Source organism: Copadichromis virginalis, linkage group LG7 (genome assembly GCF_057382275.1).
Source record: "Copadichromis virginalis isolate Kocher_CV1m ecotype Utaka linkage group LG7, C_Virginalis_male_GT1.1, whole genome shotgun sequence".
NCBI classification, from domain to species: domain Eukaryota; kingdom Metazoa; phylum Chordata; class Actinopteri; order Cichliformes; family Cichlidae; genus Copadichromis; species Copadichromis virginalis.
Genome location: NC_140624.1, coordinates 13,895,614 through 13,908,359, shown reverse-complemented (window position 1 = coordinate 13,908,359; position 12,746 = coordinate 13,895,614). Strand labels below are relative to the sequence as shown.

Genomic DNA, 12,746 nt, shown 5'->3' with positions numbered 1-12,746 from the left:
TTCAAAACTTGTTGTACAAATTGTTTATTAATTTGATACAAAATAATCAAATCAAATTACTTTTAAACGGCGTATAAACAGTACCAATCATATAAAGTGTCCTCGTAAACTGTTAGTAAAACAGCAGCCAATTCAATGTAATCTTTAGCTTTCATGTAATGTATAAGTGTTAATCCGTATTCCACTTCCGTAAGGCTTAGTGAAATCCCACGTTATCACATGATCAGCAATAGTGAGACAATCTGAAAGGGATTGAAGTCCAGAGTGATTCCTTCTGATGTAACCGGTACTGGCTGGTTGGGGTCTTGCTTCTCCAGGAGGTCACAGCTAAAAGGAAAAGACAAAGCTTTACTCATACAACACAGGAAAAAGAAAAACCACCCAACTAAAATAGAAACACTTACACCCAAGCTTCCCTGACTGGAAGTGCGGTTCTCAGAGTTGCAGTCACGCTGCTCCCATGCGACTCATAAAGGCGGACTACGAGCACCCCACCTCTGTCCTCAGCCTGTTGTGGTAAATGATTAAAAAGCGAATAAAACGAGCTCATTGTTTTTAGGAAGGGCAGTCTAAAGTTCCCACGCAAGACGATACAGATCTGATTGTTCACTTTGATACCTGCTTTATTGTCTCCAGTACGACAGCTTGAGAGGTCACAGAAAAGGCACTCCAGGGCACAGTGTCGGGGCTGCACTGGATTAACCTCAGAGGGAAATTGAGGTTGTAGGCACACTGGATGACAGAGGCTTCTTGGAAGGATCCTATACAAACAGCACAATATTACATTAGACACAAATAACCAAACGTACTGGGTTTAAGCTTATCTGATTACCTATTTCCAAGATCACATCAAAAGGAAAAAAAAAACAGTATAACTTACTTGTGTGTGGCATGATTGCATATGTGAAGTGATGAATCCCCATGTCAGCAGTGGCATCTGGGGCCTTGGGTGCTCTCAGTCTGAGATAAAGTGAGATGCAGGAGTTAAAATGTTGTATGCCTGAATTGTACTGCTTGTAGGAGTGTTGTAAATGAACAATGGGAACCTCACAGGGAAAGAGTCATTGTGTTCTTGTGCACAGAGTAGCCGTATTTGCAGTCGTTCAGCAGTGAGACTCCAAAATTGTGCTCTGACAAGTCGGCCCATTTGTGGCCCCAAACCTGAGAAAGGAAACGGATGATACAATGACATCCACGAGTAACACTTTTGTTACAGCAGTGAATTGTGACATAACAGTGAAAATTTGTGAATTTTAAGGTGAACACAGCTTTACAGTGTCGTACCTCGAATTTAGCCCAGTCCCACGAAGTGTTGCGATGAGTGGGTCTCTGCAAGTGGCCAAACTGGATCTCGTAGGTAGCATTGGGGCTGCGAACTCGCACAGGAAATTCAACCTTGAGAAACTTGTGAGAATCTGCCCACTGAACCTGAAATTGGAAGACGCAGCACGTTTTTTTGCTGAAAAATAAATCTTACATGCCTCAGTGCCACATTTCTGAAACATTACAGCCTACTTCTGTGCTGAACTTGATGTAAGGACACATGGCATCCATGATAATCTCCTGTGTGATTGTGCTCTTATCACTGATCCTCAGGGTGAAGCTGACACTGCCCCGCAGTCCGCCTGGTGACACCACATGAACTGGCTGCACCACCTCTGCCACTGGTTTCCTATTAAGTTTGTTTTTTCTGTTAGTTTTATGATACTGATATACTGAACAGTACTAAAATATTTGAACTTGAATGCATTTGACAGCAATGGCTGAAACCTTGTCTGGAGATGGTAGTCCATTACATCCCATGCGTCCCAGTACAGGGGGACATCGTCAAACATGACAAACTGGTTCCCAAGGCAACCATCAGAAATGCTTTCCCTGAAATCAACACAGTGGTGAGAAACTCACTGTTGCAAGTACAGTAGTAGACAATATGCACCTTTTACACGTCTTACCTGTTTGCGCTGATCAAACACAGCGATGCCAAAGTGCCATCTCTGTTTATGGCTGTCTTTAAAAGACCATTCTCCATGACGACTGTGCCATCAGCCTACAATTTTACACAGTTAACTAAATCAAATGGCAAAATAGATGAAATTTATGCAATCATCTTTCTATATGTAGCACACACCTGAACGGTGACAGAAACCGGAGTCACTGGCGGTGTGTCTTTCACGGGAGACACACCGATGCTGGAAGCTCTCACCAGAGCTATAGTGCCACACATAACAGTGAACGTCAGATATGAAGTTTATTGTGTGAGGAGCACAATATAGATATACTGGAAATACACAACAAACCTAGACCACTTTTTTCAGCTCCCTCTTGAATCTGGACAACTTCAAGACGTTCCCAAGGCAGAGAATTGAACACGGCCATGGAGCTACCTTTTGCCACCAGGGCTTCACATGCGTCACGCAGAAGTGCAGCACCACCACTGCGGATATCTGAGACAGGATGTGTGAATCAGAATGTGAATACTTTATTAATCCCAGAGGAAATGATGGGGGCACAGCGCTCCAGGTCGGTAAGAACAGTAACTACCTAAACGAAATTAAATATTACAATATATTACAAAGTTACAAAAGCTCTAATAAATACAAATGGCTCAAATTAGAAATTTCCCAGCATATTATGCTAATTAAATAGTTAACATTGAAAACTTTCTGGAAACTGTAAATAAGCACTGCGCTGATTTAAGCTGCAATTAAAAGCTGTAAAAACTCACCTTCATAATATTTCAGAGCATCCTCCACCACCATCTCTATACAGCTGCCAGGAATCACGTCGTGAAACTGGTTTAGTAGAAGCAGCCTGCAAATGGGAAATTAACAACACATTTTCAACCTGCAGACACAAAGACTCACAGTGTTTAGTCCAATAAAGATTGTGTTTGAACCTCCAAAGCTCTTGCAGTTTCTCAGCAGGGTATGGAAACGTGTTGTTGCGGTACAGCGCCAAGCTGCTGGCTATCTCAATATCATGAAGCAGCGTCTCACACTGGCGGTTTCCTCTTTTTATCTAAACAAAAAAAAAAAAAAGGCAGGCAATTAAAATGACATACAGCAATCAAACACATGAAATATTTTTGAACTGAAGCATAATTTTATAGATGTAAGGTATAAACTTTGCATGAATCACTGTACTAAGCAGGATTACGTTCTGTTCTACAGGTAATAGTTCTTAAATCCCTTTATATACTCTTGTGTATCTTATCTAGCTTCTCTATCATAATAATTAACTATTCCTTATAAATATATTAAACAATCATGACTGTATAGTGATCTAAGCAGCTTCCCACACAGTCTACCTAATTGTCAAAGCCGCTATCCTATGTAAACCTACTGTAAGAATATATATATACACATATAACATTTTTTTATTACAAATAGTATTACTGTGGTCACTCCCTGTTTTCCATCTGTTTTCTTTTCCACACAGATGAACAAGTTGTGGACTATATAATGACGACTATAACTATTATTCTACCTGTGCCTGTGTGGTGTATGTTCCATTGTGTAGCTCCAGAAAGAGCTCCCCCGTCCACGTGCACAGCAGAGCTGAGTCAGCCTGCAGCCGAGTGAAAAGCTCATCAGGAGTGGACATCTGGACTCTGGAGAGATGAGCACGAGCTATGACATCTCTGGTTAAAGCTTTGTTAGTTATTATGACGCAAATACTGAATGACTCATTGACTCTATTGAAATTTAATCTACTGTACTATTTTGTAAAAATAACACAATGACATAGCTAGACATAACTCATCCTTTTTATTTCCTTTTTTTTTTACTTAAACAAGCTTGAATCAGCCTGATTTACACACCCTTCCCTTTAAAAACTCCTGGAAATGACAAAAGAAGAGTTATGACTAAATCGATCAAGAGAAGTGTTTCTGGATCATTTCTGGGCCTTGGTCATTGTTATCAATGAATTACATGTTAATGTAAGAGACAGGAACTGACTTAGGAAGTCCATTTGTGTCCTGAACAAGGCGCAGTCTGTCTAGCATGAGCTGTGTGGGTCCGCCACCACCGTCGCCAAAACCAAAGAGTGCTGCGCTGTGATTGGCTCTGCCCTTGTCTTTGTTATTTTTCAGAGTTTTTACCAGCTGTGGGCAGAGAAAGATCCCCCTGAATTAAATCTTTCATGAGAACAGACTCAGCATTCACCGTGTTTTGGATACTTTAATCTAACTTACATCTTCGACCTTGCCTTTCATTTCGTAGGAATTTCCAGGTGGGAAGTGAGTTAAAACTGTCGAGCCATCCAGGCCTTCCCAGAAAAACGTGTTGTGCTTTGAGAAAGAGAAAGACTGAAAATTAAAACCTTCAACTGTTTTTACAGACATGCACTGTGGGAGATGTGCACTTACAGGAAAGGTGTTGACCAAATTCCAGCTTAGCTTCTGGGTCAAAAAGTTGGAAATGCCACAGCCCTGCATTATTTGCGGAAGCTGAGCAGAGTAGCCAAACGTATCAGGAAGCCAGAACTGTGGGACATTTAAAAAAATTCACATTAAATCAAATCAAAACAAAATCAAAAAGCCTCAAGAAATGTAGCTGATAAGCTGCCAGAAAGGTTAACTCTTATGAGTTCATACCTCTTTGCAATACCTCCCAAACTCTTTGTTAAAGAAACGCTGGCCCTCCAGGAACTGCCGGACCATGGACTCACCCGAAGGCAGATTTCCATCCTAACAGGCAAATATGTCAAATATATCAAGGCAGTTTACATGATATATAGTATTGCCTTTACTTTTAAGATGAAGTTTACCATTTCCACCCACGTGCCTCCAACTGGAATGAACTGTCCTTTCTTCACATAGTGTTGAATTGAGGAGAAGAGTCCAGGGTACCAGCTCTTTACCCACTGGAACTGCTGGGCCTGCACAAAAACAAAACAGTCAAAACTGGAGGGGACTGCTCAGATATTCAGAAGTGTTACGAGACATGTAAAGCTATGTTAGTGTGAAATTACCTGAGAGCAGGTAAAGACGAACTCTGGGTTCTTCTCCATTAAACGAATCACTGTCACCCAACTTCGGCCACATTTTCTAATGGTCTCCTCATAGGGCCACAGCCAGGCTATGGGTAAAGAATCATAATTATTGTTAGTATTTGAACTTAACTATTAGATTTTCACATTTTGTATATTGAAAAATAATACAAAATCTATACTACCTATGGAAATCTATTTCTTACATTTTTTTTCATCCATTTCACAGTACTGTTACTGATGTTGCATAAATGCTTGTTATCCACCTGGATTATAATTTGTAAATGTGGTCTGACTGTGTATTCTCTGTCTCTACCCGAAGGTGGTGCTGTTCACCCTGTCTTTGTGAGTTTCCCCAGTGTGCTGAGTTTCAGAGGACAACTGAGTGATGACTGGCCAAAAAACTGATTACATAGATTTTTTCAGCTGTTTCCTTATTCACAAGCAGCCAGATCAGCAGATAAACAATACTTTCCTCCTCCATATTTACTTGCTCCTAACAAGACCGTGGCTTCAGTGGAAAAGTCAGTATTATGATTTCCATGTTAGAGTCTGTTTTTAAATGCAATGCTGCCTGAGAGCCTGAAGACCATCACATTCATTATTGTTTAATGACCTCATTATGACTTTTGGTCTTGTCCACAGATTTTGTCTGATGCTTTGAATCCTTTGACAATATTATGCGCCGTACATGACGAGATATTTAAGCTCTTTGCAATTTTACGCTGAGGAACATTATTCTGAAATCGTTCCACAAATTGTAGACGCAGATTTCTTGCAGATGGTTGAGCCTCCAAGATGCTCTGCTTATACTTAGTCGTGTTACTGACCTGTTGCCAATTTACCTAAATATTTCAAAATTGCTCTTCCAGCTGTTTCTTTTTAGTACCGCTTACTTTTCCAGCCTTTTCCTGGCCCCAATCCTAATTTATTCGAGACACGCTGCTACTATAAAGTTCATTAATAAAATACAGGTTTACAAGATTTGCGAACCATTGAATTCTGTTTTTATCTACATTTAAACAGTATTTTGACTGTTTTGGAAATAGAGTTGTTGTTTTATTACAGCAGATCCACATCAACACCGGCCATCACATTTTAAGCAGCATATTGTAAGTGGCATTGACATTTTCCATCCACGTTAAAGTATAGTGATTACTACTTAAGGTGAGGAGAGCAGTGCCGACTTGAGATCTGTCGTATATATTGAAAATATCTGCTGTGAATAGTCCTGGGCTCTATTCCAGGAAGGCAGTAGAATGCTCTGAGTTTAAGAATAAACTCTGAGTGGATGAACTCTTTCCAAGTCTTTAATAAATGTAAAGTTTTATCAGTAAAGGCAAACATGTTATAAGAAATGTCTCAGCTGTTATAGATATTAATTAGTTTTGTGAGGATGAGTCGTTTTAAATAAAAATCACAGATCATGTTGGGGAAAAATAAAGCCATAACATTTCCAGGCAGGACGAGCTGGGAAATGACCGGAGCCGAAGTGGATGTAGGCCTGATCCAGAGCCGTTACAGAGCCAATGATGCCTTCAGATGAATCCTGGGAATCATCTGAAGGCTTAAATTTCAGACACCATACTTTTCAAAATGTTAACACCATTTAATGTCTGAATCTCAATATGTGAGCAAATTTCAACATGAAATCCTCAGAGTGCGATCAAACTCTCTGCAGGCTGCATTGCTCATCTTCAATCAAATGTTCACATCATCTCTAAAATTCCAGCGGTCATACATATTTTCAGTAAGTGCAACTGATTACAAACACGACAAATGACTGAGTGAGTTGTGCCTCTAAAGCTTTATGCACATCATTGTTAAACTGCGACTGCTACAGTAACATACAGTAAATGTCTGCGGTACAAGGAGACTGACTATCTGACACCATTAATGTCCACAGAGTTAGACTCATAGACACACAGATTTTATTCTGAGCCGATTATAAATCTGTTACATAATTAGCTCTCCGACCTCATATACTGAAGACTGAATGACCTTAAAATCACTATGGTTAAGTATACGAAATAGCATTTAGGTGTTTGTAAAAATGTAAACTTCTGCAGTTTAATTCACTCCGCTACAGTTTGGCACCATGAATGACGAAATGAATCAGTGTCAGCCAGCTGGGTCAGCTGGTTCTGAGTCTGTTACCTTGGTAACTGACTCATTATTGAAATGACCTCTCTTTCTGGAAAAGAAAACCTGAGTTTCCCTCATCTTACGTCGAGTTGTTAGTTAAACCTGCTTTGTGGAATAGAGCCCTAGTTTCTGAATCGCTGCAACCCCCCCTGAATTCTTTCTTCTCATAGTCTGGATTGTTTTGTTTGTTACTTTGGCAGAGCTCACCCTACAATTTTCATTGCATTTTGGACTGCAGTGGAACTGGTCATCTTTGGGAAAAGAGCGACACTTTGTCTGGCCAGGTGGACTCAACTAGGACTTAATCAAACCTAAAATAAAAACATTACCCGAGTCTATGTGGCAGTGACCCATTGCATGGACAGTATGCTGGCTTTCTCCATTCCGCTGGTTGAAGAAGGTGCCTGCCAGACTATGTACTTTAGCAAAAGAACTGGGGTCAGAGGGGTCACAGAGGTTCACCATCTCATTGACGGTGAAGAGCGCCTGGTAGCCTCGCTGCTCTTCCTCTCCAAGCTCCTGTGAAGAAGAGTACAGAATGTCATGTTTGGCTTACAATGTTTTTTTAAGTAATGTATCATCATGCACTATTTTTGGTTGATAGTACCTTTACAATGTCAACAAGCATCTCAAAGTCTGTCAGCAGCTCTCTTACATCCCCGTTGAATACAACTAGCTCAGCTTTCTGTACAGAAAACTTCCGGTTTGGATCTGGAGGTGCAATCTGAGAGCCCTGACCAGCTCCAAAAAGCCCGTTGCAGGCCATTTCCACATACAGGGTGAGACTAAACAGAGACACAGATATGCGTAAATTTGGGGTTAAAGCTGTCTAAAAGATGTGGTTGCTGCTGATTCAGCAAAAATAAGATCAGATCAACTCACCTGTGCGGCTCCTCATCCTGCAGACACTCAGAGAGGATGTAGCTCATCTTTTCACCTTCTTTAGTCAGGCCCTACAAATACAAACAGCATGAATAAGGTGGAGGTTAAGCCGAATATTTCTGCACTTTTGCCTTTAAATAAATCTGCCGCTGCGTTACCTGAACTGGCTGCTCGTCTCTCCAAACCATTGCTTCTCCATCACTTTCCCACAGAAGATGAACCGCTTTTCCTCTCCAGGACTCTGGGATTTTCAGAGTGACTTTAAACCAGCAAGTCCACCACCTTCAACAATCATCATACTTGAATTAGTGGCAAGATCAGAGGGAATAATAAATCCCAGAGTGATAAAAATCTGTTAATCTTACTTACGTTGGTCCAAAGGTATCGCCAACTTTACATGGGTCAAAGATCTGTTTGGAAGCTTCTGCGTACGTGATCCGCTTAGGGGTGAGGAAACAGGCAAGTGATTCCAGGGGGCAAGAGTCTCCATAAAGCCTGGGAAGACCAAACCATTTAAAATTCATAGAAATCCATAATCATAAATCATAATCTCCATTTCCACGTTGAAGCTTTAAAATACCTTCATACTGAGACTCTAAAATCAGAAAGTCCTTTCATACTGGCTGTGTGACTGATGAAAATATCAGTTAAACTACAGCAGCCTTTTTTGTGGTAAAGTCACATTTTGAATTTTTATAATAAAGAAAAGTGGGAAAAAAAGTGCATTTCACTTAAAGGAAGTTGTACTCTAATGCATCATAACTACTGGGACACTTAACGCAATGTTGCCTGCAATATGTATTGCATACATGCTTTCCACAGTTATTAAGAAAACAACTCTCTGTATAAATGCAATGGGCTAAATAAATTGCATTTTCCCCTCGCAGTATTTTGCAGTCACGGAGACTCACGCTGACGTATAAGGTAACAGAAAGCAACAACTTTATCTCTGCTGTACTACATCGTTAAATTCGGATTCTCCACGTCAGTGCAGCTGAATGAAAGAAACCTTACCGTCCTCTCAGATTGCAGTCAGTGAAGTAAATATCCGAGATGAATTTCTCTGCTCTCTCGAGGAGAGTGCGCCTGTTCTTCAGCACAGGCAGGTGATACATAACGACAAAAGCAACCAAACGCTCGCAGACTTGCAGCTGCAGCACCGAGAACAGCTAGACTTGATGTGAAAAATTAGCTCAATTCTTCACACGAGACCCCGGAAGTAATAAGGTTTTATTATTGCACTTGAAGGAATTATCCGCTAGATGTCACTATTGTCCAAAAAGAAAAACCCCGACAGTAACGAACACGTTTTATTCTTTAAGAAATCACGAAAGGCAGATTGACTCAAAAATGTAAGACAGATTGTATTTGAACATTTTTAATGATGAGTTTTGTCTGCATTTGTTGTACACAAAAAACTGTATAGCTCACTATGACAAACATACCATTTGCCACATCTTGACACATGTAATGGTGCATTTATTTTTAAAATCCCAAACAAAACAAAACAGTATAACAAGAATAAAATTTGATGAGCAGACAAAATAAATAAACGAGTAACAATTACAAGAAAAAATATATTAATGTGTTAAAGACCTGGCACACTGAGGGAGCATTTTATTGTGACAAAACGAATCACCTCATGCTTATTTTGCTTTAAGATTGTACTTCTCATTTACACAGGCTTTTTAATCAGTCTAAACATTCTGATATAATTTCCAGTTCATCCATCACCTCCACACATTACAGCTTTCACCAGACAAACACGCTTTAACCAGGGATTAACAGCTCCACATGGTCATTACTACTGCAGGAAGATGGAACTGACTACGTCTGTAAAATACACAAAGCAATAACTCATCTCAAATTATACAAAAGAATGGCATAAAGAAAGGCTAAGGGAAACCTGATGAGGATAACATGTTAACTTTCCAGCAGTCCTGTGGTTAACTGTACAGCCTACAGGCCAACTAAGAAGCTATCAGGAGTGCTGGGGAGTTAGTCTTGTGATCCGACTGCCGGACAGAGGGTTAGGGGTCAGCCCACGAGTGGCTGGAAACACAAAAGCCTTTTTTTCCTCAACATTTTTCACAATGAAGGAGCTGTGTTTGAATGAAGCTAAGCACCCTTTTATTATGAAATCCATAAAGCAACTGTAAGTACAGGGTTGTTGGAATTGTGGTATAGCCCATCCCTCTAGGGCCATCCTATCATCAGAGATGTCTGTCAAATCCTATCCCCTTATTGTTTGAACTGTGGTTGGGCTTTCCACCATGCCAGGACAGCCCTAGGGAATGGGTGCCATGATCTGACTTGACCTGAGATTTTCACCAGTTCAGCTCTTGGCTCTTGCCTGGTAGACTCTGTGTGAAGCTCTCCTTAGGAAACACACCACATCATGTCAGATAAATAAAGTGGAATTAAAGAGGACAGCTGTTCCTCTTGCATGCAGTTTAAAACATCCAGCATGAAGGCCTACCATCTTCTGCCTGCCACAACACAGCAAAAGGACTCCAGATTGTGGCTTGAGAGAAAAAAGTACTTCCCAAAACCCTAGAGCCACACGCAAACTTTATCATGTGATGTGATTAAACCTTGCATGCCTTTATAAATCTCCAAAGTGACCCATGGGGCAAAAAATAAATAAAGCGAGTGATGCAAAGGGACAAAAGTCTTAAGGATGTTGAAGTTTCTGAGCTCCTTTGAAGTGTGATTCAGAACAAGGAGTTATACTCTTGAGCCATACTCGTCCTTGTCTCCAGTATTGTATCCAACATGCATGCCTTTGTCTCGTCCAGCAGCAACTCTAAAAAAAAAAAAAAACAACAGGTGATACTGTGCTTTAAAGAAACACAGTTATAGTTACCAGTGAGGTGTAAGAAATGATGGGGGGAGCATTTAGACAAAGATGTAACGTTAAACACCTTTCAATCCCTTCCAGGATGTAATTTGGAATGAGACTGTGACATAGCCTTTCATCTCCAAAAGTATGCATTTATGTGTTTTGGAAGGCATTGTCAGCACTGCTGAGCCTCACAACAATAAGGTCTTCGGTTTGAACATCCTGGATAGTTGCAGGCTGTGTGGCGTTTGCATGCTCTTCCTGTGTGTGGATAGATTTTCCCAAGATACTGCACCTTAGATTAATTGGTGATTTGAGGTACAGAAAGTGATTAAAAACACAAAGAATAAAGTGCTGTATGAACATATTTAAGTTTCACTTTAACTGCTTGAGTGGTCAGCAAGAAAAGTGCTGTAGATACGTCGGTCCATTTCTCCCCTCTGGTTAATACTAACCTATCCTTACATATTCAAACTAACATTGTTTTCCATATCTAAAAGTATGAATGCAGTAGTATACTCACATATCACTCCTCACCAGTGTGGAAGTTATCAGAATTTAAAAACAGCTATAACATTACTTCCTCTAGACATAAAATTCTACATGCTTGTTTTTCTAGGTCAATTATTTTCATATATTTGTAACTATGTATCACAAGAATTACATAATAAGTTACAAAGTAACCCCATAAACATTGTCTAGTGTCCTACTAGTTGTTTATAGAAAACCATAACTGCACAAAAATGGGTTTATGATTCATGTGTTGTCACACTGCCAAGGAGTGACTAAGAGTGGCACAAGTGAATGCACACATGTTTCCCACCTATAAAATCCATTTAACGAGGGCACAACCACTATCAACTCCTGGACTTTTAAACTCTATATTTGATTGTCAGTTAAAGCAATCTGTCTCAATGTGTCAAATTTACATAGTCTTGTGTACTTTGTATTCCAGGCTCCATATCCAGTCATATAAAAAGCCAGTCAAATTCTTGTTGTACTTAGATATTTAGACTTCCTTAAAAAGTGTGGGGCAAACCAGGTTTGAGCGCCTTGACAACATTGTTCAAGGAATGGAAATAATCAAGCAGAGCAGATGTGGTTTAGTTAAAAAACAAAATGCATACAATAAGTTATTGTTCAGCAAGGGATGTTTTCTGTGATTTTGCCCTTTACCTACCTTTTTTGCCTTAATATGCAGCACATCAAGGTGACAATGAAAACAAGTCCCAGTGTACAGCTCACCAGTATGGGAACCAGTAAACCTGCAGAGCAGCATAAATATATATTTTGTCATAAGTGGCGATTATTGTTAAATAACAATTTCTAATGGGGTATGTTTATATTTCAGAGGCCTAAATATAAACTTGAATTTTCATGTGACATATCATAAATGAACAGAAATCAATACTTAGTAAGTCTTAATAATAAGGCTTTACTTTTAGACTTAGATGTGTTTAGTGATCTAAGAAATACTTAAATAATTAATAAATTATTATTATAAACCTTCATGTTATGTATTGTGGCTTAACATGATTATACATGTCTGTTTAAAAATTGTTTACTGAGCCTAAAGCAACGTACCAGTGTTTATCCAAGAGAGGTCGTCTGAGTAACAGAGAGAGAGAGAGAGAGAGAAATAGTGAAAATGCATTTTAACAGATTTTAACTCAGATAAGGAAAATAGTGAAAGGACGACCCATGACTGATAATAGAGGGAAAATAATTACATTTCAGTAATTTTCATAGGAGAAACAGACACTCATATGACACAAACATTGGAATTTTTGTTCCTCTCAAATTTCTCCCGCAGCCCATTGACCCATTTGAAAAAATGTATATAATGTATGAATGAATTATCTGTGAATGATGGTGAGACAGGTGT

General features: G+C 39.6%; 1 protein-coding gene and 1 long non-coding RNA gene across 2 annotated transcripts; both read right to left on the bottom strand.

The window, feature by feature from the left end:
* Positions 1 to 8: 8 nt before the first annotated feature.
* On the bottom strand, positions 9 to 9,240 carry man2c1 (mannosidase, alpha, class 2C, member 1). The gene is made up of 26 exons (XM_085461883.1): positions 9,034 to 9,240; positions 8,389 to 8,514; positions 8,178 to 8,301; positions 8,020 to 8,090; positions 7,745 to 7,922; positions 7,467 to 7,656; positions 4,975 to 5,081; positions 4,771 to 4,881; positions 4,598 to 4,690; positions 4,370 to 4,486; positions 4,196 to 4,291; positions 3,960 to 4,105; positions 3,487 to 3,610; positions 2,897 to 3,018; positions 2,726 to 2,811; positions 2,298 to 2,444; positions 2,129 to 2,208; positions 1,953 to 2,047; positions 1,771 to 1,875; positions 1,516 to 1,672; positions 1,285 to 1,428; positions 1,052 to 1,161; positions 881 to 960; positions 619 to 761; positions 405 to 508; positions 9 to 327 (listed from the first exon to the last, which is right to left on the bottom strand). The coding sequence occupies exons 1-26, from the start codon at positions 9,132 to 9,134 to the stop codon at positions 216 to 218; spliced, it is 3,069 nt and encodes a 1,022-aa protein (XP_085318009.1). The 5' UTR covers positions 9,135 to 9,240; the 3' UTR covers positions 9 to 215.
* A 141-nt stretch (positions 9,241 to 9,381) lies between these two features.
* Positions 9,382 to 12,031, bottom strand: LOC146704625 (uncharacterized). Its single transcript, XR_014921201.1, has 2 exons — positions 10,944 to 12,031; positions 9,382 to 10,825 (listed from the first exon to the last, which is right to left on the bottom strand). It is a non-coding gene; the product is annotated as an uncharacterized LOC146704625 (long non-coding RNA).
* Between the last annotated feature and the right edge of the window lie 715 nt (positions 12,032 to 12,746).